At 31.3% G+C, this 24722-nt stretch overlaps 2 protein-coding genes across 3 annotated transcripts; one reads left to right on the forward strand and one right to left on the reverse strand.

The window, feature by feature from the left end:
• Positions 1-1085: 1085 nt before the first annotated feature.
• LOC105135966 (uncharacterized) lies at positions 1086-3609 on the forward strand. The gene has a single exon (XM_011041084.1). The coding sequence runs from the start codon at positions 1394-1396 to the stop codon at positions 2750-2752; it is 1359 nt and encodes a 452-aa protein (XP_011039386.1). The 5' UTR covers positions 1086-1393; the 3' UTR covers positions 2753-3609.
• Positions 3610-16840: 13231 nt separating this feature from the next.
• Positions 16841-21395, reverse strand: LOC105135967 (probable alpha,alpha-trehalose-phosphate synthase [UDP-forming] 7). Of its 2 annotated transcripts, XM_011041086.1 has the most exons (5): positions 21301-21395; positions 21164-21204; positions 18772-20898; positions 18423-18696; positions 16841-17905 (listed from the first exon to the last, which is right to left on the reverse strand). In XM_011041086.1, exons 3-5 carry the CDS (start codon positions 20757-20759, stop codon positions 17606-17608), a joined length of 2562 nt encoding a protein of 853 aa, XP_011039388.1. In that variant the 5' UTR covers positions 20760-20898; positions 21164-21204; positions 21301-21395; the 3' UTR covers positions 16841-17605. The 2 variants fall into 2 exon arrangements, with proteins under 2 accessions (XP_011039388.1, XP_011039387.1); XM_011041085.1 differs by having other exon boundaries at positions 21164-21381.
• Positions 21396-24722: the final 3327 nt, after the last annotated feature.

Here is a 24722-nt window from a genome sequence, read left to right on the forward strand (position 1 = left end):
TTTTTTCCATCATAATTGTATACATGCAAGGTAAACTCCATCATGCTATGTAGTAAAGAAAAAGAGAGAAAAGAAGACGATTCATAGACGACTGATCAAGTTTAATTCATGAGAAATCGAATACATGAAATTATACTTTTAATCGTAAGTTGCAAACTGCATGATTATTTCTTTTCCCAGAAGATAGAACAAATTATTTCCATGAATGGAATGTAAAACCTAGATGAAGATTTTACGAAGTGCAGAAAGTAGCTAGAGCCACAGTAATCAGAAAAGTTTGCGTCACTGCTCAAATCTCAACTGTAGATTCACTCGATGCCGCTGTTCTGTCTGGTCCACCCAGGATTCCAAACACAACGATGACTTGATCGCTGTGTGATCCCCGCAAGATGACAGCACTGTCCTGTCAAGGTCTCCCACCGACCCAATGGCAATTTATTATGAACTTTTTTAAGTCTTATTTTTAATTTCATATGCATTATTCATTTAATAATTTAGAAACTTTAGCATGACAATTCACAAATGTGCCTTGTCTCCCGATAATTTCCTGTTTGCCACAAGAATTACACTGATCCTGCTCCATACATAATAGACGTTAAACTGTATTCAGATATTCAAACGCCTATCAACCATTTCTGGGTCTGCATTTAATGGGGTCCATGATTAGATGCTTGCCAAATCAATCACCTTATAATTGGCTCGTTTATCACCGCCACGATAAGGTCGAAATGTGATATAATACAAGCCAGAATTCATATAATCAACCTAGATTAATTTATGATTCGATTAAAATTTAAATTGAGTTTTTAATAAAAATTTAATTATTATTATTTTGATTGATTTAGATAAATTTAGATTATCCAACCCAATATATAATCTTGACCTTGATGTTTCAGTAAAATAAAAATGACATGATTTCAAGAAGCAGAGCAGTCATGTCAAATAATGTACTTAAAAGAAATTAACTTTTGTAACCACCTTAAAATTCATGTGGTCGAGGAGAATATTGGGACTGTGCGTAATTGTCAACCACAATGTGAGCTTCCAATTTTCGCGATACACCAAAGACGAGAGTTCAGTAGTGTATGATATATTGTTCCAGTAACCGAAAGGGAAAAGCAAGCAAGAGAGAGATCTTCTTTTTCTTTATTTCCCGCGCTTTAAATCCAGCTTTTTTGTTGTTTTTGTAGTTTAGCTTAGCCCACCTCTATCTCCGGCTCCAATCCGTGAGTCAAAATTTTGTGTCTACTTTTCTTTCTTATCAGATAGCGCAGTCACTTGTTGCAATCCCCAGAACCTTTTCTTTCTTTAATTTTCTCTGACAAAAGATCACTCAAAGAATTTCTTGCCCAAAACCCCATCCACAGTTTCCATTTAATTTCCTTCTAAAATTATGGAGACAATTAAATGTAGATCACTCCCAAACAACAAGAGCAAGATAGCAAGAACAATCCAAAAGGTTATCAACCTCAAGACTGCAACAAGAATTGCTTCAAATAATGGGATTGGCATTTGCTTGCTAACACCTCACAAGAAATTTGATCAAGATGATTTAGACACCACCTGCAAACCTCAAAACAGTACCGATAATCACAAGCAGAAAGATGCTAAGGCCAAGCGCAGAGCAATCTTGGAGGCCTTGTTGGCAAAGCTATTTGCAAGCATCACTACGATTAAAGCAGCTTATGCAGAGCTACAAATGGCTCAAAACCCTTATAGTGGTGATGCTATACAAGCTGCAGATCAGGCTGTTGTTGATGAGTTGAAACAATTATCAGAACTTAAGCGTAGTTTTTTCAAGAATGAGCTTGACCTTTCACCCCAGGTTACTATGATGCTGGCGGAGATTCAAGAACAACAGGGCTTAATGAAGACCTATGAGATCACAATCAAGAAACTGGAAGCAGATGTTGAGGTTAAAGTTTCAGACATTTGTTCACTCAAGAAACAGCTTGACGACGCTATTGCATTTAACAAGTCAATTGAGAAGAGACTAAATGCAAGTGGGCCTCTATCAATGTTTGACAACATTCAGTTTTCACTCCTAAACCCAACCCATTTTTCTCAACTCTTGCATTATACTTTAAGATCTATGAAGAGTTTTGTGAAATTAATGGTTCGAGAAATGGAGGTAGCCCACTGGGATATTGAAGCAGCTGCAAAAGCAATTGAACCAGAAAACATTGTTTTTGCAAAGCCAAGCCACAGGTGCTTTGTCTTCGAATCTTTTGTGTGCAAAACGATGCTTGAAGGTTTCAATCATCCAAACGAAGAGCATCAGAGTGAATACTACTACTTCATTGAATTCAAAAAGATCAAATCTGTAAACCCAAAACAGTTCTTGACTCTTAATCCAGACTCATCATTTGCAAGACTCACAAGGGCTAAGTATCTTCAACTTGTCCATGCAAAATTGGAGTGCTCTCTGTTTGGGAATTTAAACCAGAGAAAGCTAGTGAATTCTGGAGGATTCCCAGATTCTGCTTTCTTTAACGCATTTGTTGAGATGGCTAGAAGGGTATGGGCCTTGAATCTCTTAGCTTTCTCATTCGGCGAGGATGTCAGTATTTTTCAAGTAAGCAAGAATTGCAGATTCTCTGATGTCTACATGGAGGCTGTAACACAAGACTCAGAAATAGAAAATCCCAATTCTGATACTGATCTCCGGGTGGCTTTCACAGTGGTTCCTGGATTCAAGATAGGCAAAACTGTGATACAGAGTCAAGTGTACTTGTCTCCGGTAAGTTCTTGACGTGTTTTTTTTTTTTCCCTCTTTAGTATTGTATAATTTTGTAATATAATATTGGACAGAAAAAATAATCTAGTGATTGTCGGGGAAAAAAACTCGGTTTATGGGAGACCGATCAAATTATTTAGCCAATTTTAATCGATTTGGTCAAATATAAACTGAGTTGTCATATCAAACCCTGTTGTAAAAAAAGACGGTGATAAGTTCATGTGCTCTAGCTAGTGCGGTTTTGAAGTGGGGCTTCTCAAATCTGTCAAAGATTTGATCTTCACTTGAAAAGTCCAGTTAGTCAGGTAAACATGGAGGTGCGTGAGGTGGCGCGTGGGTTTAACACGGTGCATGTACCTTGTTGCATATATGTGGACCCACCCACCTTTGAAATATGGTGTATGTTCATGCCGTTGTATTATTGTAATATAAAACCAAATGGTGCGAGGAGAGAAATTATCTTCATTAATTTTGTTATGTATGTTATAAGGTCAAGATTTTTTAAGCGAAAATGCATTGCATCGTGACTTAAGAACATTTGCTCTTGGTTATGGGATCATAGACTCGTAGCCATGGAGAATCTGGCAAGAATGGTGGTGTTTGCTAGCTGTTGGGTTACGAATAGCTTCCTTTGCGGCGCTTTCAGGTAGGGCCAAGCACTGCCAAGCATTAGGTTACAGACATAAAATGCCATATTCTTTTAGTCAGGTGGGCTAAGAGGCTCAGGCCATAGATAGAAATTCTGAGCAGTGAGAATGGTTCACGAGTTGAGTGTATAACATTGCATGCATCTGCTTGTCTGCAAGCTAACTTGCAGTCCCTTTCTTCTCGTGACCAGAAACCAAGTGACATAACTCTAATTGTGTTAACCATATCCATAGCCCATCTTCTTGTTTCCTGCATTGAATTTGAACCCCTACGGTCCCATTTTACTAAAACTGAAGAAGATTTTGGAACTGGAAGCTGTCTCCTATTAAGAGGGTGTAACAACCCACGTGTGAAATATAATGAACGATGTAGAATTAATTGAATGAACGAATGAGACAGGCTACAACGCTTCAATGCCAAATCAATGATCTACCAAGGCTTGCAACATCCCTTGAGAGGAAATATATATTTTCGAATGCAATATTTATTAATTGAGTATTACAATGTGATCAATCACTCGTTATTTTTTTAAAAGTCTATTCATTTAAGAGTTAGATTTATTTTTTGTTTCATTCTAGAAAACATGTTTTACTTTTTTATGAGTCCCTCTTTTTTAGTTCTAAAAGTTTAGTTAGCTTTCTACTTTTAACTATAAGAAAAATCTATTAAAGGTTTATCCATATTTATTTTTATATAAGGAGTATTACAATGTCATTATCAAACTCATCACCTTGATAAAAATTAATTTATTTCCGAAACTTGTGTATGCTTTTTGCTCATTCCTAATAGTCATATCTTAATGCTTCTGAGCAGTGAGAATGGTTCACGAGTTGAGTGTATAACATTGCATGCATCTGCTTGTCTGCAAGCTAACTTGCAGTCCCTTTCTTCTCGTGACCAGAAACCAAGTGACATAACTCTAATTGTGTTAACCATATCCATAGCCCATCTTCTTGTTTCCTGCATTGAATTTGAACCCCTACGGTCCCATTTTACTAAAACTGAAGAAGATTTTGGAACTGGAAGCTGTCTCCTATTAAGAGGGTGTAACAACCCACGTGTGAAATATAATGAACGATGTAGAATTAATTGAATGAACGAATGAGACAGGCTCCAACGCTTCAATGCCAAATCAATGATCTACCAAGGCTTGCAACATCCCTCGAGAGGAAATATATATTTTCGAATGCAATATTTATTAATTGAGTATTACAATGTGATCCATCACTCGTTATTTTTTTAAAAGTCTATTCATTTAAGAGTTAGATTTATTTTTTGTTTCATTCTAGAAAACATGTTTTACTTTTTTATGAGTCCCTCTTTTTTAGTTCTAAAAGTTTAGTTAGCTTTCTACTTTTAACTATAAGAAAAATCTATTAAAGGTTTATCCATATTTATTTTTATATAAGGAGTATTACAATGTCATTATCAAACTCATCACCTTGATAAAAATTAATTTATTTCCGAAACTTGTGTATGCTTTTTGCTCATTCCTAATAGTCATATCTTAATGCTCCACAAGTTATTCACTTATTATCAAAGGTTAATGTTTTCTAGCTCATTGATCTTTAGCATAGAGGCAATATCAATGAAAGTCAATTTATCATTTGTCTTCATATTCATCATAGTCACTTCATTTGCTATCCATACATATGTCTACTCATCTCTAACTATAACATCAACTCTAGGATAATATGAAATTAAGTTCATATCATGGCCCGTACATCTTTTTTTTTTAAATATCTTCGTTTATTATCATGGGATAGTTGCACCTTTTTTTTTTAAATATCTTCGTTTATTGTCATGGGATAGTTGCACCTTCTTTATCTCAAATATCTCAAAACAGCTTCACAATTCTCTATCACCATGTGCACTTATAGAAGAGAAAATTGTTAGTGATAACAGAGAAAAAGAGAGTTGTAGTATACTCCTTGCAATCCTCAATCTTGATTTTTATGTTTAAAGTTGTTGCGTCTTTCATGATCATGCTTGCACCAGCTCATTCAATACGCTTAACAGCTTCATTTACACCAATTCTCTCTTTGGTGTCTTTACATTTTCAGAGGCAATCATCTTTTATAACAAGTGTTCATACCCTCTTAATGAGGTGCCTATATAATAGCTCTTCTTTTCTATCCTTGCATGCATTAGAAAGGTTTTTGCTATTATATTCATCAAGAACACAAGATACTTTCTTACTGACTTCTTATTGTACAACTTTAACACTATCTCTGCTCTAAGCTTCACTAGAAACACATTTTTTTTGTTTTTTGCACTTCTTGTCTCATTATAATATCATATTGGATCCTATGTATCCTTGGTTGTTGCACATTCATTCACATTAATGGCAACAAACCTAACATGTTCAAGCTAGCATTAAAAAAAATGTAGACTATAAGAAGATTAACTATTCATTTAAAAAGTGATTTCCTTCTCTCTTTTTTTCTAATATTTTTTACACTTTGGTTTCTTAATTTTTGTTTTATTTTAGTCCTTTAACATTACTTTGATTTTCAATAAGTCTTAGTGATTTGTTTTTCATGTGTATGTATAAGGACTTCAAGGTACAAAGAAAATATTATATATGTGTCGCTAGGTTAATTCATGTATGAGTCTAGGATTTCAAGGTATGGAGAAAATATTTTATCACTCGGTTAATTAGACCTTAAGGGATCAAATTCAAAAGTTAAAGAAATATTCATTTCTTTTTTCAGTCAACATTATGGGTTTATTTGCACGGGTAAAGGGAAAGCTCATGTCCTTTTTTTTTATGTAGTCTCTCATATTCTTTCTCAATTTGATGTCTACACATTGCCTTTATTTGGGACTTGACTTGGTGGTTTTTCTTCGTTGTTTTGATATAGAGATCTTGCAATATTGATGTAGATTCTTAGTGCACCGATTGATGCTTGGTTTTGCAAAGTAAAATGAAAATTTGTTGATTTAGAATAATTAAGTGATAAGAGAGTAACATTGAAACTATAACAAATATAAAGACTATGGTAAATGGGCAAGATTGTTTTTTGGTGACGGTGAATTGCCACCTAGCATCTAAACATTGGCTTCCGTGGTGATGTTGGAAGTGTCTTGCCATCCTCTTCTTATTAGTCCGAAACATGTTAATAGTAGGGCTCCAATGATCTTTTATTTTTATTTTTTTCCTCCTCTCACTTTTCTTTCCCCACTCATTGAGATTTGTATTGGCCAATAAAATTAAAATATTTCATGTCATGTTTTTATCAAATATGATTTTTATTCTTTTTATTGCTATTTATTTTATTTTACATTCTTTTTTATTGATTTTTTTTCCATTTAGTTCCTCATCATATAATTTTATTTAGTTTTTATATCAAATTTGATCATTATTCTTTTGATTACTATTTATTTCTATTTTTTTATTGAATGTTTTCTCGATTTCATCTCTTAACATATTGAGAATTTAACTTCGTGATTTGTTTTTGGATTTTTTTTTATATAGGATTGGCTCAAAATCATGAATTGGGTCATAAGTTTGAAAATTAGGCCAAGTTGACTTTAGTTTTTTTAAATATTTTTTAATTTTATTTTTCAATATTAGATTGATTGAGAATTTGACTTCATGATTTTTTTAACTTTTTTCTATCCATGGGGTTATCCTAGTATCATATTCTAGATCTTGGGCTTATATAAAACCAAGTTAACTTGAATTTGTTTTTTAATGTTTTTAAAATTGAGTTATTTTTCAAGTTTTACCCTTCACTGTTAGGTTATTTGATAATTGAATTTTGTAGTTTTATTTAATTTTATTTTTATAGGATTATCTCTTTTTCATGACAAGATCATAATTTTAGTAGGGTTGACTTAGGTCGGGTTTTTTTTATCTTTTTTAATTAACTTTTTAATTTTATCCTTTGACATTTGATTTACTAGGAATTAATTTCAAATTTTTTTCATCTTGCTTTCTATGGGACTGTCACATTCTCATTTAATTTTTGGTATTGGCAAATATTTATTTTTTGAGTTAATTATTTTTTTTTGTTTAGCTTAATTTATTTATTGTCATTCCTATTTTTAATCATATTGTTAAGTTAACTAAGTTTATTTAACTTAGAAAAATCAATGACTCAAATCTCAAATTTTTCTCAAATTTTTCGTGTTTCTTTAAAAATGGTAGTATTGCATCGTCTAAGCATCCTTTTTTTATATCAAGGAAAATATGGCATGGCCCATATCATAGATTAAGTTACCAATATGATCTAATCATGTGTTTTGTAATGCTATTCAACTTATTTTTTAAATTATATTTTTACCTAAATAAATATCAAATTAATTTTTTATAATTTTGATGTATTAATATTAAAAATAAAAATATTATTTTAATTTATTTTTAATATAAAAATATTTTTCAAAAGCTACCACAACAATATTATTAAACCCGCAGCCAAACTAAGAGGACATCCGGTGAAAGTGCTTGGCATTTTCAATTGGATTTGAACCGCTGTAAAAAAAAAAAGTATTAGTATTTCTTTTGGGAAATTAAGTGAAAAACACTATTAGCGATGGAATATTAGTGAAAGAATCAGCGGTGGAATGGTTTTCGTCACAAAATTGACAAAAAATAAATTACGTTGCTAATTCCGTCTGTATTGACGACAGTAAAATTGTGTCGCTAATTTTCGTTTCTAAATCACGTTTTTCTGATGGTGAGTGGATGCAAGACAGGACTCCTGTCTTGTCCTCTGCATGGGCAAAGGATCTCATCCCTCCTTTCTCCATCTCAGCTCGAGGGGATAAGGTTGAGAGGAAGAAACAAATGTGGTTTGTAGCTAACTTGCTATGTTCACCTAACATTCCACCATTTACCATGAACACGAAAACTAACATTCTAACATCAACATGATGCATCAAAACAACGTGGTCCTGTTGATTTCACGAAGATCTGTGGTGTTTTTTCATAAAGAGATATGATTAGAGTGGTTGATTGCTCCCTTTCACCCTACGGACATAATAAAGGGGGTCCTTAAGATGTCTGGATAGAAGTGCAATATGCAGTCCCCGTCTCTAGTTTTAGGATAGGATTGATTTCAGGTTTAAAGAGTGTTTTTAAAATATTTTAAATTTATTTATTTATCTATTTTAAATTAATATTATTTGGTATTTTTGTATTAATTTAATATATTAATATCAAAAATAATTTTAACAAAAATATTATTTTAATATATTTTAAAATAAAAAATAAAAACAATCATTTTCTTACTCTAGGTAGAAAAGCAACTCTAGTTTGAATCTCCCCTGATGTTCCATCACAAATTCACACAAGGCAATATATCTATAACCCAAACAAAATTCACACAATTCAGCCTAGGCCCGTCGCTTCGCTGCCTCGAAAGTCTTGTTATTCTTCCACTTGGCACTTGCCAGTTGCCACCGTAGAGGCACGAGCTGCCTGGTGTGGCCTCTCATGGCATCATTTTCTCGTCTAACGGACACATGTCCGCCATTGTTGCTGCTTCCTGCAGGCCAGAACGTGCAGAACAATCCTTTCAAATAATATTTATTCCTTTTTAAGGGTTATTATCTAACGTAAATGTTTTTAATTTATAATTTTAAATTAACCTATTCAAAAGAAAATTAGTTTTGCAAAAAATATTGTCATGTACCGGAAAAACTACTTTCATTATGAATTTGTAGTCTAAATTTCTTACTTTTTTTATTTTTCTTTTAAAGTATTTTATATTATTTGGATTCAAAAGGTGTCCGCCAGTGTTGCTGCTTCTGCAGGCCAGGTCGTGCAGAACTATCCTTTCAAATAATATTTATTCCTTTTGAAGGGTTATTATCTAACGTACATGTTTTTAATTTATAATTTTAAATTAACCATTTCAAAGGAAAAATGAGATTATTGGTTTCGAGAGATCTAGGAAATAAAATCCTTCGACTACCAAACTCGATCCAAGGCTATATATATTTAATTTATATCCATTTATAGTTTCCTTCCATATGTTCTGATTTCAATATTTATATTTTCTTCTCTTCCACCCTGCATCATTCGCTGCTAGAGCTTGTCCAATGCTGTGAGCCCACTTTCCTTTCCTTAATGGCAAAAAGAAAAGAAGAGCTAAAAAGAATTAATGATGAGATTCAAACACTTTGAGGTCAAGCTAAGCAATTTGCTTTTGAGTCTTTAACAACAACAATAATAATAAAAAAAATATATTGAGAGTGTTATTCAAGTTATGACTTCCTTTATTAATGAGTTTAATGATATAATACGGTTTTTTTTCTTAATTATGAAGAAAAGATTCTTAATGTCAATTGGGATCTTTCACAAGTTTATTAAAAGGAAAAGTTAATCTTCATTGATATTTAACAAGTTCGAGCATGATTCTTCAATCAATTACCATCATTTCTTGGAGAAAGTTTTGGTTCACAAAAAAGGAGTCATTGCGTTGAAGGAATTCCTCCTTGTACTAAAACAATTGAGTGCATGCACGGAAAAGCAGCGAGTGCCCCCCCTTTCTTTTCTTTATTTTCTTTTCTTTTTTCCTTTTAATTTCTTCCCTTTTTCTTTTTTCTTTTTTTCTTTTCATTTCATCTTTTTTTTTTAATTTCATTCTCTATTTTTTTTAATAATTTTTTTAGTTATTTTTAAATTCATCAAATTAACTAAATCATATTAGACTAACTTTCGTATAGTTTAATTTTAAACTCAAACTATACAATAAATCGAATTGAGAGGTTTTTTTGTTATATCAATTTTTTAAAAAAAAAACATTTCTTCAAATGTTTTTTACTAGTTAATTGGGTTATTTTTGAATTAATCAAGTCAATTGTATCATGTAAAAAAAACTCTCAAAGAATTTAATTTAAAATCTAAGTTAGGCAAAGAGCTGGGTCTAAAAGCTTTTCTATCAATTTCATTATTTTTTCAATTTAATTCTTAGATTTTTTTTTGTTAGTTGTCTAAGTTATCTTTAGATATGTCAAGTTGACTAAGTTGTGCTAGGGTAATTTTTATATAATTTAATTTTAGATTTAAATTTAAAAAATTAAATTTAAAAGTTTTAAAATTAACTTGTTGAGCCCATTTTAATAATAAAATCAAATAATTCTTTAAAGCCTAAATATTTTATTACATTTAATATTTCAATTTAATCCAACCAGCAATACAATGTGTGCCTATAAACTAGTCACTGAAACAATTAAAAAGCCATGGGTTAGTTTAACTATTTATTTGAACAGGAAACCAGTGGGGTCAGTTTAACTATTTATTTGAACAGGAAACCAGGTTAACATGTTTTTAGTGGCTTAAAGTCAATTTGGCGTTATTGTTCAAGTGGTTAGCATGCAAGAAAAATATGAGGTCGTGGCTTCAAAAGGTGAGGGGCACAAGTTATATTCTTTAACACAAACATAGACGACTTATCGTCTGCACTTTTTATTCAAAACAATAAGGGACGAAGGACATGTCTTCCTCTCCCTTAATTAACAAAACAATTACTAGGTTAGGCGCACGGGCCAAGGGCTATGCCTATCTTTTTGCTATGTTTTTCTCTCTTTTTTTCCTTTCGATTTTTTTCCTTGTAAAAAACAATTATCAGATTCACTTGGTTTTTTATTTTGATGTGATTCTTAAATATTATTATAATTTTTATTTAAATTTTAATAAGTTGTTTTCAATTATTATTTATCAGATATACAAATAATAATAAAAATAAAAATAAATTGTTCATGAAAATTTGATTAAATTGTTTTTTACTCTTAAAGTTTTTGAATAGATTTTGAATATGATGTTATCACATTTATTATTTTTTTAGTTTTATATCACACATATAATATAGACATACAATTATAAAATATTTTTTTTAAGAAAATCAATTATTCTAATTAAAAACATTATGATGAGTTAAGATAAATAAAAAAAATACTTTAATATGAAAATTTTTATGGAAAATAAAATTCAAAATAACTATATTTTTAAGTTTAATTATGATATCAAAAAATTTCCTGAGATGTAAACATTTTATTTTAGGTTTAAAAAATTTTGGTCCTATAAAGTGCAGGGCGGGACTACAAACTAGTATCTTCGCATGTGGGAACACCTATATGTTCATTGTTGTAGCTGTGTAACTGTGTTCGCAAAATTTAGTTATAATCTTTAATTTATTCATAGCTAAAGTGTTAAATTAAACTTGAGAAAACTTAATCATGTGAAAAAAAAAAGAGAGTAAATAGTTGCACATTAAATTTATAAAATCATAAATTACTGAATCTACATCACCATTTTTTTTAATTTAAGATCTGTAATTTTTAATGTTTTTAATCACATACCCTAAATTTATTGGAAAATGGTTAGTTTTTTGTCCCCACTCTATGTGTGGTATTTAAAAAATTAATTATTATTATAGATAATTACCGAAATTCTTTTGTAAAAAAACAAATTGTATTCAAGAACTTGTTATAAAATACAATTAAAGGTGTGGTTGATTTGCTGTAGGTTGGCACCATTCAAACCCTCACATAACATTTTAGACTTCCAGGTCATTTTGTAATAATTTATTTTAGTTCTCAAAGTTTTATTGTGTGTAAGTTGATCCTAATAGAAGACCAATTACTTCTAATTTCTTAATCAATGATGAAATTGAAATAAGAAGGACCTAAATGTAAAAGGCACAAAACAAGAGTAGCATGCCAAAGATTGTATGAAAAATACATTTAGGTTCATGATCATTAAAATAATATAATTTATATAATTTAGATCCCTTTAAATTTTAAAAAGTTAATTTCAATACACAATTTATTTATGTTATTTTTCAGTCTTTAATTAAAAAGAAAATAAAGAGAGAAGGGGTGTTGCTAAATTCCAAACAAAAAAGAAAAAGTCATCATTCCCTCCATATTTTGCCACCAAAATATGTTTTTTTTTTTTGTGTTCATGGGTCCATAAGATGAAAAGAATTTCATGATAATTGTTTAGACCTCAATATTACATGAAAAAACATATTTAAACAAAAAAAAATCATAACTAACTTGGTTTGATTATAGTTTTATGGATCATTTTTGAGATGTTAGTTGATAAAATGATATGTAGGTGTTATAAGAGTATTGTTGTTGGGTTCTTGAATATAATATACACGGTGGAAACAATAAAAAAAAAATTAGGAGTATTTAGTATCTTGTTAAATAGATATAGTGTTGTTTAGGGATTTGTTATTTAAAAATCTGATTTTTTTTTATTTTAAATAAATTTTTAAAAGTTGGGTTATCATAAACCACAAACTAGCAAATTATTCGATCTCCAACAGCAATTAACATGATGAATTACTAGGGAGAAACTCCTAAATCTCTATTTAAGATGGATGGATAGTCATGCTAAGAGTGCTAGTTTTCCATTTTGTAACTTAGTTTTTCTGTCTAATAGACAATAATTCCAAAAAATAAGTGGCATAGCTTACTATTTATAAGAGAATCCAAAAAACTCTATAAATTGATAAAATATTAATTTGCCCCTTGAATAATATCCATATATTATTTAAGGGTAGTTTTAAAAATTTAATCAATCAAGTCCTTACTTGATTATTTTAGGATAAGAATTATAATCTCTAAATTAAATAAATTATAATGTTTAATTTCTAAAATTATTTTTAATCAAGTAACATTTGATTAACTATCTCAGTTTAATTTCTAACTAATGGTTCTTAATGTGTGTGACTCATTAGATTCCTAATATGTTGATCCAAATATAAATCATAATTTTAATTAAATAGAATAAATTAAATTAAATAATTTAATTTATTATCAATTCAACAATTGATTAATTTATATTTAAAGATTAGGTTATCGTTTGGCATAGTGTCATGATCCTCCAAATATTAGAATAGTAATTAGTAGTTTGACTTAACATTTCGGTGACCAGTTTCTTATTGTAATTAATAACATTTCATCAATAATATTCTGATTTAACATTAAAGCATAGAGTATATTTGTCATGTTAAATCTTGAATCATTTCTTAATCACTCAAGTAACTTTATATAGTTCATGTTATACCCAATATTTATCCATTCATTACCTTGATTAAAATAACATATAACAAGATTAAAGTGCAACATTCTTTATAAAAGATAACCTAATGATCTCAAGTTTTAAAATCTTTTATATAATTGTCATATGAACCTTCTCATAGACATATGTTATATCTTCTTATAGAATTTTTATGCATGTTTTATGAAAAATATTTATATATTAATTCTAGATATTCTTTATACTTTTTATTTTATGAGAATAAATATTTTTTTATAAAAAAAAATATAATATTTATTAAAAGATGGGCACCTTTTAATATATGTTGTTGTTATATTTTATAACAAATTATAAAATATGATGCAGTAGATAATGATGTATTCATTAATGGTTTTGCTTAATTGTATGTGTATTAAAATAAACGAGTTAGATTTATAAAGGGTTAATAATTCAATTTTTTTTTATATATATAATGAGGTATTTTTTCAATTTGTTTTTATATGTTTAATTTAGTTTATACTTAGATATATGTTAAATTTCCATATCATGTATTTTTTAGTATAAATTATGATGGTTATGTTTTAACATTAGCACACAAAAAAATTCAAAAACAATAAAAAATTATTAAAAAATTTAATTTTTTTTTTAAATACAGTCTCCCTGCAAAAACAATCACCCCCTACGTAACTTATTTTTGATAGACTGACTTAAAAATCTAGCCAAAAGGATATGTTAGAAACCTAATAAATATTTAAAGATAAATTTGGTGGAATATATATATATATATATATATATATATATATATATATATATATATATATGCATGCGCGTGTAACTTCACATTTATCTTTCCCAAGAGAGTATAATATCTTCAATCGAAGAGATTCCTAACGAGAGAATTCGCAAAAGTTAAAATTGGTTGAAAAATATTGCAGCTGCATGAAGAGTATAATAATACTTTTATCCCTTGAAGTTTTTTTCCCTTCTGTCGAAGAAAATATAAGCTATAGGGTCATTAAGAACATTACACAGTGAATCATTTTCAAATTAATTGAGAGTAATTATTTTTATTTTTTTTTCATTTCAAAAGTACAGTAAAAAATTTGAAATACTCTTAAAAATAAAAATTCCCATAATAGCATTAAAAGATAATTTAGTACTTTTAAAATAATGTTTTTATTATTATCATGTAAGATAAGAAATAATTTCACATATATATATATATAAAGTAAAGTGAAACAAACAAAATACTATTAAAAGTAAAAGTAAAAGTAAAAAAAAAAAAAAAAAACCTAGTCTCAATGAGCCTTTTTGTCCACCCCAAAAGTTTTTTCAATAATAATTTGTTAAATTAGAAGCAATTTCATGCTTTAATATTTAATTGATTAGAAATTAGAATTTTTCTATATTAGATATTTTTAGTGTAATAATTTTGTAATAGATTTGAAAAGTTAACACAAATTTTTTATTTTAAAAAAAACTTTTTAATCCTATTTAATTTTTTATCGAATTAGTTTAATCTTATGATATGGATTGTAGATTTGGCAAGATATCTCAAGGTAGCTCATCCCTTATTATTATAATTATAAATTCATCATGCTAGCTCAAATTGACCAAAATTAATTTTTTTATGTTCTTTTTTATCCCATTTCGTTAATCATTTGTCATTTTTTGAAAAAATATTTTTTTCCAAGTTATGATAATCTTTTTTCTTTTTAAATTTCATTCATCTAGTATTTTTTTTATTCAAGTATATAACTAAAGTTTGAACATTTAATTTAAAAAATATTTGTAATATCTAACATTTTTTTACATAAAAAATAAAATAATTCAAGCGCGTTTTACTGTGCGGACACGAGACTAGTTTTAAGAGATCTTTTGTTTATACGACTGCGACTGTGTTTTAATTAAATTACGGATTTAAGCTGTTTGGTAAAGATAAAAATGAGATTTACTATTCATAGACCCTATTGTTTACTACATTTGCAATGTAGGGGGAGAAGAAGCAACTTGGAGTTGCTTTTTTTGCAAACTATGTTGTAGCACCAGTAACTAGAGGCGCACAACTTTTTCTTCTTCTTCCAATAATAAGAGGTGCTCAACTTCTTCTTCTTCTGCACTTTCATAGCTCAACTATTCACGTGAACAGAAAAAGAAAAGGAGAAGAAAAAGAAGAAGGAGGAGAATGAGGGTTAAGGAAAACAAGGAAAGAGTCCAACTCTAGCACCAAGCAGACATCAAAAGGAAAAGGAGCAGAACAGAGGAATAGAAAAGTGCTCAACTTTCATCTTCCTCCGGCTTTGCTTTTATCAACATTACACTGTTCAAGTGAATTTTAATTCACTTGAACACTGTAGCAACACGCATGTTGCTTTGCCCAACCAGGTCAAGTGACCAGGCCGGGTTGGGTCGAACCAGATCCAATCCAAATCTAAATGTATTGAAATAAGTGTGACCTAGTAAAATAAAATTAAAAAATCCAAAAACATCTCACAAATATTGTGTTTTATTTGAGAAACTATTGTTTAACATGATTTAATAACACTACATAATTATATTTGAAGGAGATTGTATAATAACGTAATATTTACAAAGTTTGATCGCAATACTAATTTTGTTCTTAATGATATTTTATTTGATATTGTTGCATGTTTAAAAAACTATGAAAAGTATAATCCTTATTAGATAGATTTCATACGTGATAAAATTATATATAATTTAATGCAACAATAAAATATAATTTATATAAAGTATTGTTTATTTTATAATATAATAGCAATAGTTAAATTAATAATATTTCAATGAAAAATTATCAATATTAATGTATTTTTTAATTATTTTATAACCTCAGTTTGAAAAATATTATTTAACCAAAAATATTAAATTATTTTTTGTTCAATCTCAATTTCAATTATAATTTTAACTAAATATATATTTTTTTCAAAATAACTTTAATTAAAAATACTTTTTATAAAATAATTTTTATAAAATAATTTTTTTCAAATTATAAAGCATACCAATCACAATGGGCAAAGAATTAAAGCCATATGTTGCAGACCTGAAAGCTCAAACATCCACAAACGCCTGCTATTTGATCTCTACCATGCACCATGCCACCATAGACAGGCAACAATGCCAAACGTCCTCATCTAGCACAATCTATCAAGCTAACTGTGGACAAGAAATATCATGTAGATGCACTATTTCCAATATTTTTCTTGTGGGGAATGAAAACGTCAATTTCTATGACACAGAACAAGGAAAAAGAGAGCACCTAAGATAACGAGCCGAAGCACATTCGTCATCGACGTTTGCAATAGGAGTGACCACAACATTCACTCTGAGCAAGAGCACTGTGATTTAATTTAACCTATTGATTTTAACCACATAAATCTTCAAATAGCATCTTCAGTGGTATGAAAGAAACTTACGACCGTAGCCACATAAACCATCTCTAATGTCAACAGATGTAAAATAAGACATTAGACACATTAGCAAGCACAAGACATACGGTTAAAAAGGTGGTTTTCTCTACAATTCCTAGATAGTTTTACAAAATCATCAGTAAAAACACATTTTAATGCAGTACAGCACGCAAAAATGCCTACAAATTAAAGAATCAACCAGCAGTTCCGTTAACATGTGCACCAACGTAATTGTACAATAAAATGGATGCAAAATCAACTAAATTCCCATTTTCACTATAAAATTTACAGATTTGACGAGCATGGGAATAAAGTGAAAGTTGGTTTAAGAAATTCACTCAAAAAATTTAAAAGAAAAAACTGGCACCACTATAGTCCCTGCTCGACATGGCAACTTACACCATCTGATACCAGCTTATGTCACGGCAGGAAACCAACTTCCCGCCATCAGAATTACCCAGACAAGATTGCAGTTGAATATGCATACCACCTCCAAGATGTATTATTTCTTTCAATTCCAAGTCAGTCTCCTATAAATGCATTAGGTCCTCTGAACCCCTAAATGTCCGAGCTGACTAAAAAATTTCCATTTTTTAGGATTCTCCCATGTAAAATCCCACTCCCTGAACTGTTGTCTTCATCGATTATGTCACAAGACATTTCTCAACAGGCCATAAAATGATCATAAGGATGTAAATGTATCTTCCAACAAGCCACTTCCAAAAAAAGCAGAAAATGATCGCTACTCTCTATCACAGGCAAATATTGTATTCTTCCTAGATCCTCCTAAAAATTTCAGGGGGAGCTTCCTGCAGAGGGTGAAGGATCGGAAGCTTCTGCAAGAGCTTCGAGCATGCTGATGACATCAGTTGTGTCATCCAAATAGTACTTGGCTTTGCTTGGTTTCTGACCAACAGTGCAAGCGAAGACAGATGTGCTTGAGGTAAGGATACGGTTTGCTATTGCATTATCAATGCTTTCAAACATATCCTCATCTGATCTGTCATCCCCAATACACAATACAAAATCAGCCTGTCTTCCACTTTCAGCCATTGATGTAAAGATCTTTGCTGCCACAGAACCTTTACTAATTCCCTGAATGCCACAAGAATATTAGTGTCAAGCTTTATGGTTAAATTATAGTCAAGACAATAAAACACTTGACTGGGAAACACGCTCACAGGTTATCCCATCCAGTAAAAAATTAAGAACAAAGGTAGGTTAGTTACAACAGTTCACCCTGAGCATTTGCATGGTTCATTGCCAGCAAATACATCAAGGTCCATTCAATTAGTGATGATCTAACATCCATGATCAACGAGCTTTCATGCTTTCTGCTCCTGATGCATTAATAATGAACATTCAAAGTGGCCAATTATTGAACAATAGTGACCATAATAAGAAGAAACCATGCAACTTTTATGGCACCATAATTGCTTCAGTGTGACAAGTAATGACAACTGATAAAGCTAAAATCATGCATTCTACCAAAACTAAATTTATTTCTTCTATGGTATTGAAAAATGAATTAGAGGATCCTCAGATCAGAAATTGGCAGGCATTGGCACTTAGATAGAAAGACGGTTACTTGGAGTTGAAGCAAAATATTTACCTGAGGCTTAACTTCCACAATGCATTGACCACTTTTGACAGCAACAGGCTCATTTGCAAGCACACTCTCAAGATGGTCCAACAATTCCTTGGCCTGAGCAGCTCCAAAACCTGGATCTGCATCTCTGTGGTGCCAAACCAAAGCGCTTTCTTTCGTCTCGATGGAAGATCCATCAGTGGCTTCTGTGTACAATTTCATAACAGGTTCAGCTATTTGAGTCCATCCAAAATCACTACTCTGCCCGCAGTTCTCCCAGTCCTTATCCACAGACCACCTGAAACATCACAGTGTTAGACAGAAGCAGAAAGGTAAGAATAGTGGCAAACAAAAGTAATAAAGACCAACATACCTCATGAAGTACCCATGCTCAGCAGCAATTCCAAGTTTCTTGCAAGGATCAAACCACTTCCCTAAACTATCCCTTCCCCTTCCACTGACAACAAAAACAGTGTTCTTGACATCACTACAAAGAGTATTTATGATTGAAATGACCTCTTGGTTTGGCGTCTTATTGATGGTGGTTTGAGGCATTACAGTTCCATCATAGTCCAAGAGTATAGCTCTGTTTTTGGACCTTATATATGCAGATTCAATTTGATCTATATTTAATTTTTTGAAATTAGGATCAAGCGCCACAACTCTGAAACCAAAGCTCAAGCCAATTCCCCAGCAGCGCCTTCTGAAATGGTCTTTGCAAGTCCTCTCCATATCCTGGTAGAAACTCCTTGACCAATATGCCACATCATGCGTGCTGACATACCTATAGTGCTTTTCATGGCGCAATTGTTTCTCGGAATCTGCCATTGAAATTGCCTCATTCATTGCTTCTGCGGTTGCTTCAATGTTCCACGGATTGACTCGAATTGCACCACTGAGTGAAGGGGAACATCCAATGAACTCTGATACAACCAGCATGCTCTTCTTGGGGCCACTTGATCCTGAGCTAGACTCTGACCCAGGAACTCCTTGTCTGCACACAATATACTCGTAAGGAGTGAGATTCATCCCATCTCTCACAGCTGCCACAACAACACACTCAGCAATGGTGAAATATGCAGATCTCTCACTGAGAGATACTGGTCGATCAATAAAGACAACCGGTTCATAGCCAGGTTGACCAAAAGTCTCATTAATTCTCCTGCAGCTTTCCTGTATTTCAGCTTGCACTTCCTCAAGATCTCTCCCTCGTCCCCTGGCAGGATTAGTTATCTGCACCAAAACAGCCCTTCGTTGCCACTTTGGGTGCTGTTTCAGCAGCTGCTCCATTGCCAAAAGCTTCAAATTAACACCTTTAAAGATGTCCATATCATCAACCCCAAGTAAAACCGTCTTTCCTTCAAACTGTTGTTTGAGCTCTTCTACCCTCCAATCCTTATCCGCAAGTTTCAAGACAGACTGAATCTGCCCCATGTGTATCCCAACTGGCATGATCTTTATTCCAACAGTCCTGCCATAATACTCTAACCCAATGTAACCCCTCTTTGACTGATACTCCAACCCCAACATCCGACTGCAACAAGATAGAAAATGTCGGGCATAATCAAAAGTGTGAAAACCAATGAGGTCTGAATTCAACAGTGCCTTAAGGATCTCTTCCCTAACAGGCAAAGTCCTATATATCTCAGATGAAGGAAATGGACTGTGAAGAAAGAATCCCATTCTCAATCTATTGAACCTTCTCCTCAAGAATGTAGGCAGCACCATCAAATGATAGTCATGAATCCAAACATAGTCATCCTCCGGATTTATAACTTCAATCACCCTTTGCGAGAAGATCTTATTTGCTGCCACATATGCCTCCCACAAAGACCGATCAAATCGCCCACCATGATTACCCGAAATAGGAAGCATGTAATGAAAAAGTGGCCACAAATACTGTTTGCAAAACCCATGATAAAACTTGGACAAAATATCAGGAGGTAGAAATGCTGGTACACACTTGAACCTGTCCAGCAAGACCTGTGAGACATCCTCTTGTTCACTCAAATCAATATCTGCCCGCAAAGAACCGACATATAAAACCTCCATTTCTTCAGGCAAGCCATCTTTTAACTGCAATAACAACGAATCCTCATCCCAACTAAAGCTCCATCCTTTATTATCCGGTCTGCGCTTTGCTTTTACTGGCAACTGATTCCCTACAATGATTATCCGGTCCTGAACTACCGATGAAGGTACATCTGAGGTCACACTATTTGCCACATCATCATCAAGCTCAGAAATAACCCCCGGAACTGTCATTACACGAGGCAACCGCTTTCTCTCCCGAGGTTGACCCATTGCCGGAAAGTTACCAGAAGCTAGATCTAATAGATTGGTATATGATCTAGACATCATCTTGACCCTCTTTCTTTAACAAACCTGGACTGCAACCACTCGTACTGCTATTCAAAACAATCCACCACAGGATCTCAAAGCTTATTTTTAAACCAAGCCCTATTGACTTCCCTTTGAAATCGCTATAACTTGACAGGATCTGAAAAGGGTATAAAGTAAACATCATCATTATTAAAACTCCAGTAATTGAGAATCTTAATTCAAATATAATCAATGAGTACAATCCAATAAAACAATTAAAAGAGATTGAAATATAGCAAATGATCTAAAACAAATGAATAAAAAAAAAAGCACTGAAAATTTACATTCAAATTCAACAACGAAAAACAACCCCTAGATTAATAAATTTTCTTGTATGACATTAAATTCAAAAAAAAAAACTAACTAATAATTTAAAAACTAACCTTTGAAAGGCAAGAAAGTTCGCAACTTAGAATCTTTGGATCTGAAATGAGATATAATTAAAAAATAAATAAAAATTTGTAATCCTTCACAAGTAAGAAAGAAATCTAGGGTTTGGCTTTGTTTTGTTTTCGGTTACCTCTATGTTATCTGAAGTCACATTAACACACGCACTCTCTCTCTCTCTCTCCCCCCCTTGTTTTCTATGTAAACAAAATGCTCCAATGTCTCTTTCTTTTGTTTTATTGTTTTTTTTTTTATTAAAGAAAAAATAAATTATATATAAAAGAGAAGAGGATAAGATCGGCCAGTAGACTACCCAGTAACGCCAGCTGGCAAAGTGGAGTTCTTGGGGTCACGCGCTCTCACTCTGTATTGGATAGGCAGATGTACTCGTGTCAGGTTCTGAATACAGCCACGTGGTTAGAACAAGGTACAGCCTTTCACCACGCGTCGTTGGCTACTGTAAAAACAAAGCAAAGTATCTCGTTATCATTTATAGGCTAATTGCATTTATGCTGCGAACCAAAGCATGTTCATTTCTTTTCCCAATTTCAAACCATCTATCTATATTTTTCGTTTTCCATCATGAAATAAGGAAAAAAAATGTTTGGTTGTATTTTAAAAAAATTAATTCAAAAGGTTAAATTGATGTTTTTAAGAATTTTTATTTTTTTGGTTGTTGATATTAAAAATAAAAAAATAAAATAAATATTATTTTAATATATTTTCAATTAAAAAATACAATGAACAACATTGCTTATAATATACAAAGTGACTGTACAGTATTGTGATAAATTTTTAAATTTTTTATTTAAAAATATATTAAATTAATTTTTTTAGGTTTTTTTCGTAGTCTTAATACACTAATGTTAAAATTTAAAAAAAAACTAAAAATATGTTATTTTAACATATTTTTAAATAAAAAAATATTTTTACAAATATATTGCATTGCATTGTATTACCAAATAAAAACAAATTTAAGAAAAACAACTATCCATCAAGCCAATTTATGCTTATAATATACATTTGCTACATGGGAAGATTTTTTACTATAAAATTCAATCACGTGTGTTAGTCTAGTTCTCACTAAACTAAGTATTATCCTTTTTCTTTGCTCATATTTGTTTACAACTATAAGTTTCATTCATTTAAGAAGGTTTCTATAATTGGTTTGTCATAAGTAAAAAATTAACACAAGTAAATAAACTAAAAAGCACAGAACATAAATAAGAAAATCTTTTAACCTTTATTTATCTCATAAACAAATGATTTACATGAATATAAGCTTATGTGATATGCCTAAAGATTACATGACATATAGTTAAAGCTTCTCAATCTATTTATAAACAAAGATATATGAATTACAAGGCATGACTATCATCCTTATTTTTTAGGACATGGTAGGACATTTTCTCCTATATGTTCTCCTTAAACTTAATAACTTATTTTTCAGCAATTTCTCCATGTGTCCTTTGACCCTAGTGACTTGTATAGCATTCCTATCATACCCCACGTTTAGCCATATATCCCTCATGATTTGGATATTCATAACCACCACAACTAACCCACAATCTTATTATAACTACAACCCACAACATGTATGTCTAACTGCCCATTCTGGTAGTTTTATTTTGTGTTTGATGCTTGCTTGAAAGGTCCATGATCTAAGCCCTACATCGTCAATAACTCAATGACCTGTATGAACCATTACACGCTGCATGTTGAATTCATTATTATCTATGCAAGGTTGCCATTGTTCATTGTTGTTAAATTCTAGGTAGAGTGCATTCATTAGAGCATTATAATACTTAGGCCTCTAACAAATCACCCTCATCAGAAGAGTCTAATGTCCTTTTTGAAATAGAGGTAAGGTATTCATACACTCTATCTTCGAATTGCTATAAATTTGTGCATTGTCCATCAACTCCAACCAATTTCACTATATATTTGTCATTAAGAATTGTTTAAGTAATGCATTGATTCTCTTTGTTTACTCATCAATTTAAGGCTGATTGGTAGTGGAGAACTTCAAGCTCGTCCTTATCATGTTGAACAATGTTGTCCAAAACTTGCTTGTAAATTACACATCGTGATCACTTATAATGTCTAAAGGCAACCCAATACACTTCACCACACTATGGTAGAACAAACCAATGACAACTTTAGTTATACATATCATTAAAGTAGCAACAATACTGCACACTTGATGAATATATCGACAATAACCATCACGGTATCCGTGCTATTAACCTTTAAAAACCTAAAAATGAAGTCTATTGAAACTGACACCCAATGTTTATTTGGTATTAGTAATGACTGTAACAAGCTTGTCTCTCGTTATTGTAAAGTCTTGTTTTGCCAACACATTAGATAAGTCTTGACATAATGTTCTGTCATTATCCATCTTCAACTAGTAATAAGTTTGGGATAAAAGTGCAAGTATCCTCTCTTTACTTAGATGTCCAGCCCATTGCGAGTCATGAGCCTCTATCATCAAATACTTTTATAGCTCTTCATTTGGGATAAAGATTCAACCTTTTTTTTTTTTTTTTTTTTTTTTTTTTTTTTTTTTTTTTGTATAATGTGGGTCATGTTCCAACCAATATTTCTGAATTTTCCCCTCTCATTTAAGATTAACTAACTTTTTATATGTTACATCTTTCTCAATAGCTTAGCGAAGTTGATCTAGCATGTTTGACTCCACTTAAACAATAGCAAAAATAGTAATAATTACTTCGTATCTGCTAAGTGCATCCCCAATCTGATTATCCCTCTTTAGTTGTGCTCTTATACAAACTATACTCGACCAAGAATTTTTATTGCGACAACTTCTTTTATGTCTTAAAGAAGATGTTAGCAATGTTTTTGGTCTTGATAACGAACCTTAGTTCCAACAGATATATTTTCTATATGCCAAGGCAGTGCACTATTGTCATCATTCCCTTCTCATGATTCAAGTATTTATATTTAGTATCATTCAACTTTTAATTCTCAAAAGCAATCGGATGTTCCTCTTGTACCAGTACTCCTTTAATGACTCTATCTGAAGCATTAATATACACTTTAAATGGCTTCATGTCTTTGATTCTTTTTTAGAAGATTTAAAAAATAAGTTGTTTTCTTGTTGTAGCCCTTAGTAAGTCATCTATAATGGTTTGTAAACCCCAAAAAGGTTCTTGACTCTAGGACTGTCTTCGGTGTTGATCATTCAATGATGAATTGAATCTTTCATGGGTCTATCTTCATATATCTCTTCCTAATTAAATGGTCTAAAAAACATAATCTCAAACTTCACAAACTTATATTTTTCTCTCTTTACAAATAATTCGTGTTCCCTCAATCAATTAAAAACTTTCAAAAGTTGAATTGCATGATCTCTCATACCCTTACTATAGATCATAATATCATTTAAATAGACAATAACAAAACTATAAGAAATCATACAAGACATCATTCATAAGATTACATAATATTATTTGATCATTTGTTAAGCCAAATGGCATCACCAAGAATTTGTATGCACCAAACCTTGTTACATACATCATTTTATGCTCATTC

Source organism: Populus euphratica, unplaced genomic scaffold (assembly GCF_000495115.2).
Source record: "Populus euphratica unplaced genomic scaffold, PopEup_1.0 scaffold56.1, whole genome shotgun sequence".
Taxonomy (NCBI): domain Eukaryota; kingdom Viridiplantae; phylum Streptophyta; class Magnoliopsida; order Malpighiales; family Salicaceae; genus Populus; species Populus euphratica.

What these genes read in the sequence shown, in the direction of transcription:
- LOC105135967 (XM_011041086.1), bottom strand. Translation starts at nt 20,759, where the DNA reads ATGATGTCTAGATCATATACCAATCTATTAGATCTAGCTTCTGGTAAC. An exon ending in GAGCATGGGTACTTCATGAG is followed by an intron (nt 18,697 to 18,771) that starts GTATGTTGGTCT and finishes GTGATGTTTCAG; the next exon opens with GTGGTCTGTGGATAAGGACT. An exon ending in TTGTGGAAGTTAAGCCTCAG is followed by an intron (nt 17,906 to 18,422) that starts GTAAATATTTTG and finishes TGTGGCATTCAG; the next exon opens with GGAATTAGTAAAGGTTCTGT.
- LOC105135966 (XM_011041084.1), top strand. Translation starts at nt 1,394, where the DNA reads ATGGAGACAATTAAATGTAGATCACTCCCAAACAACAAGAGCAAGATA.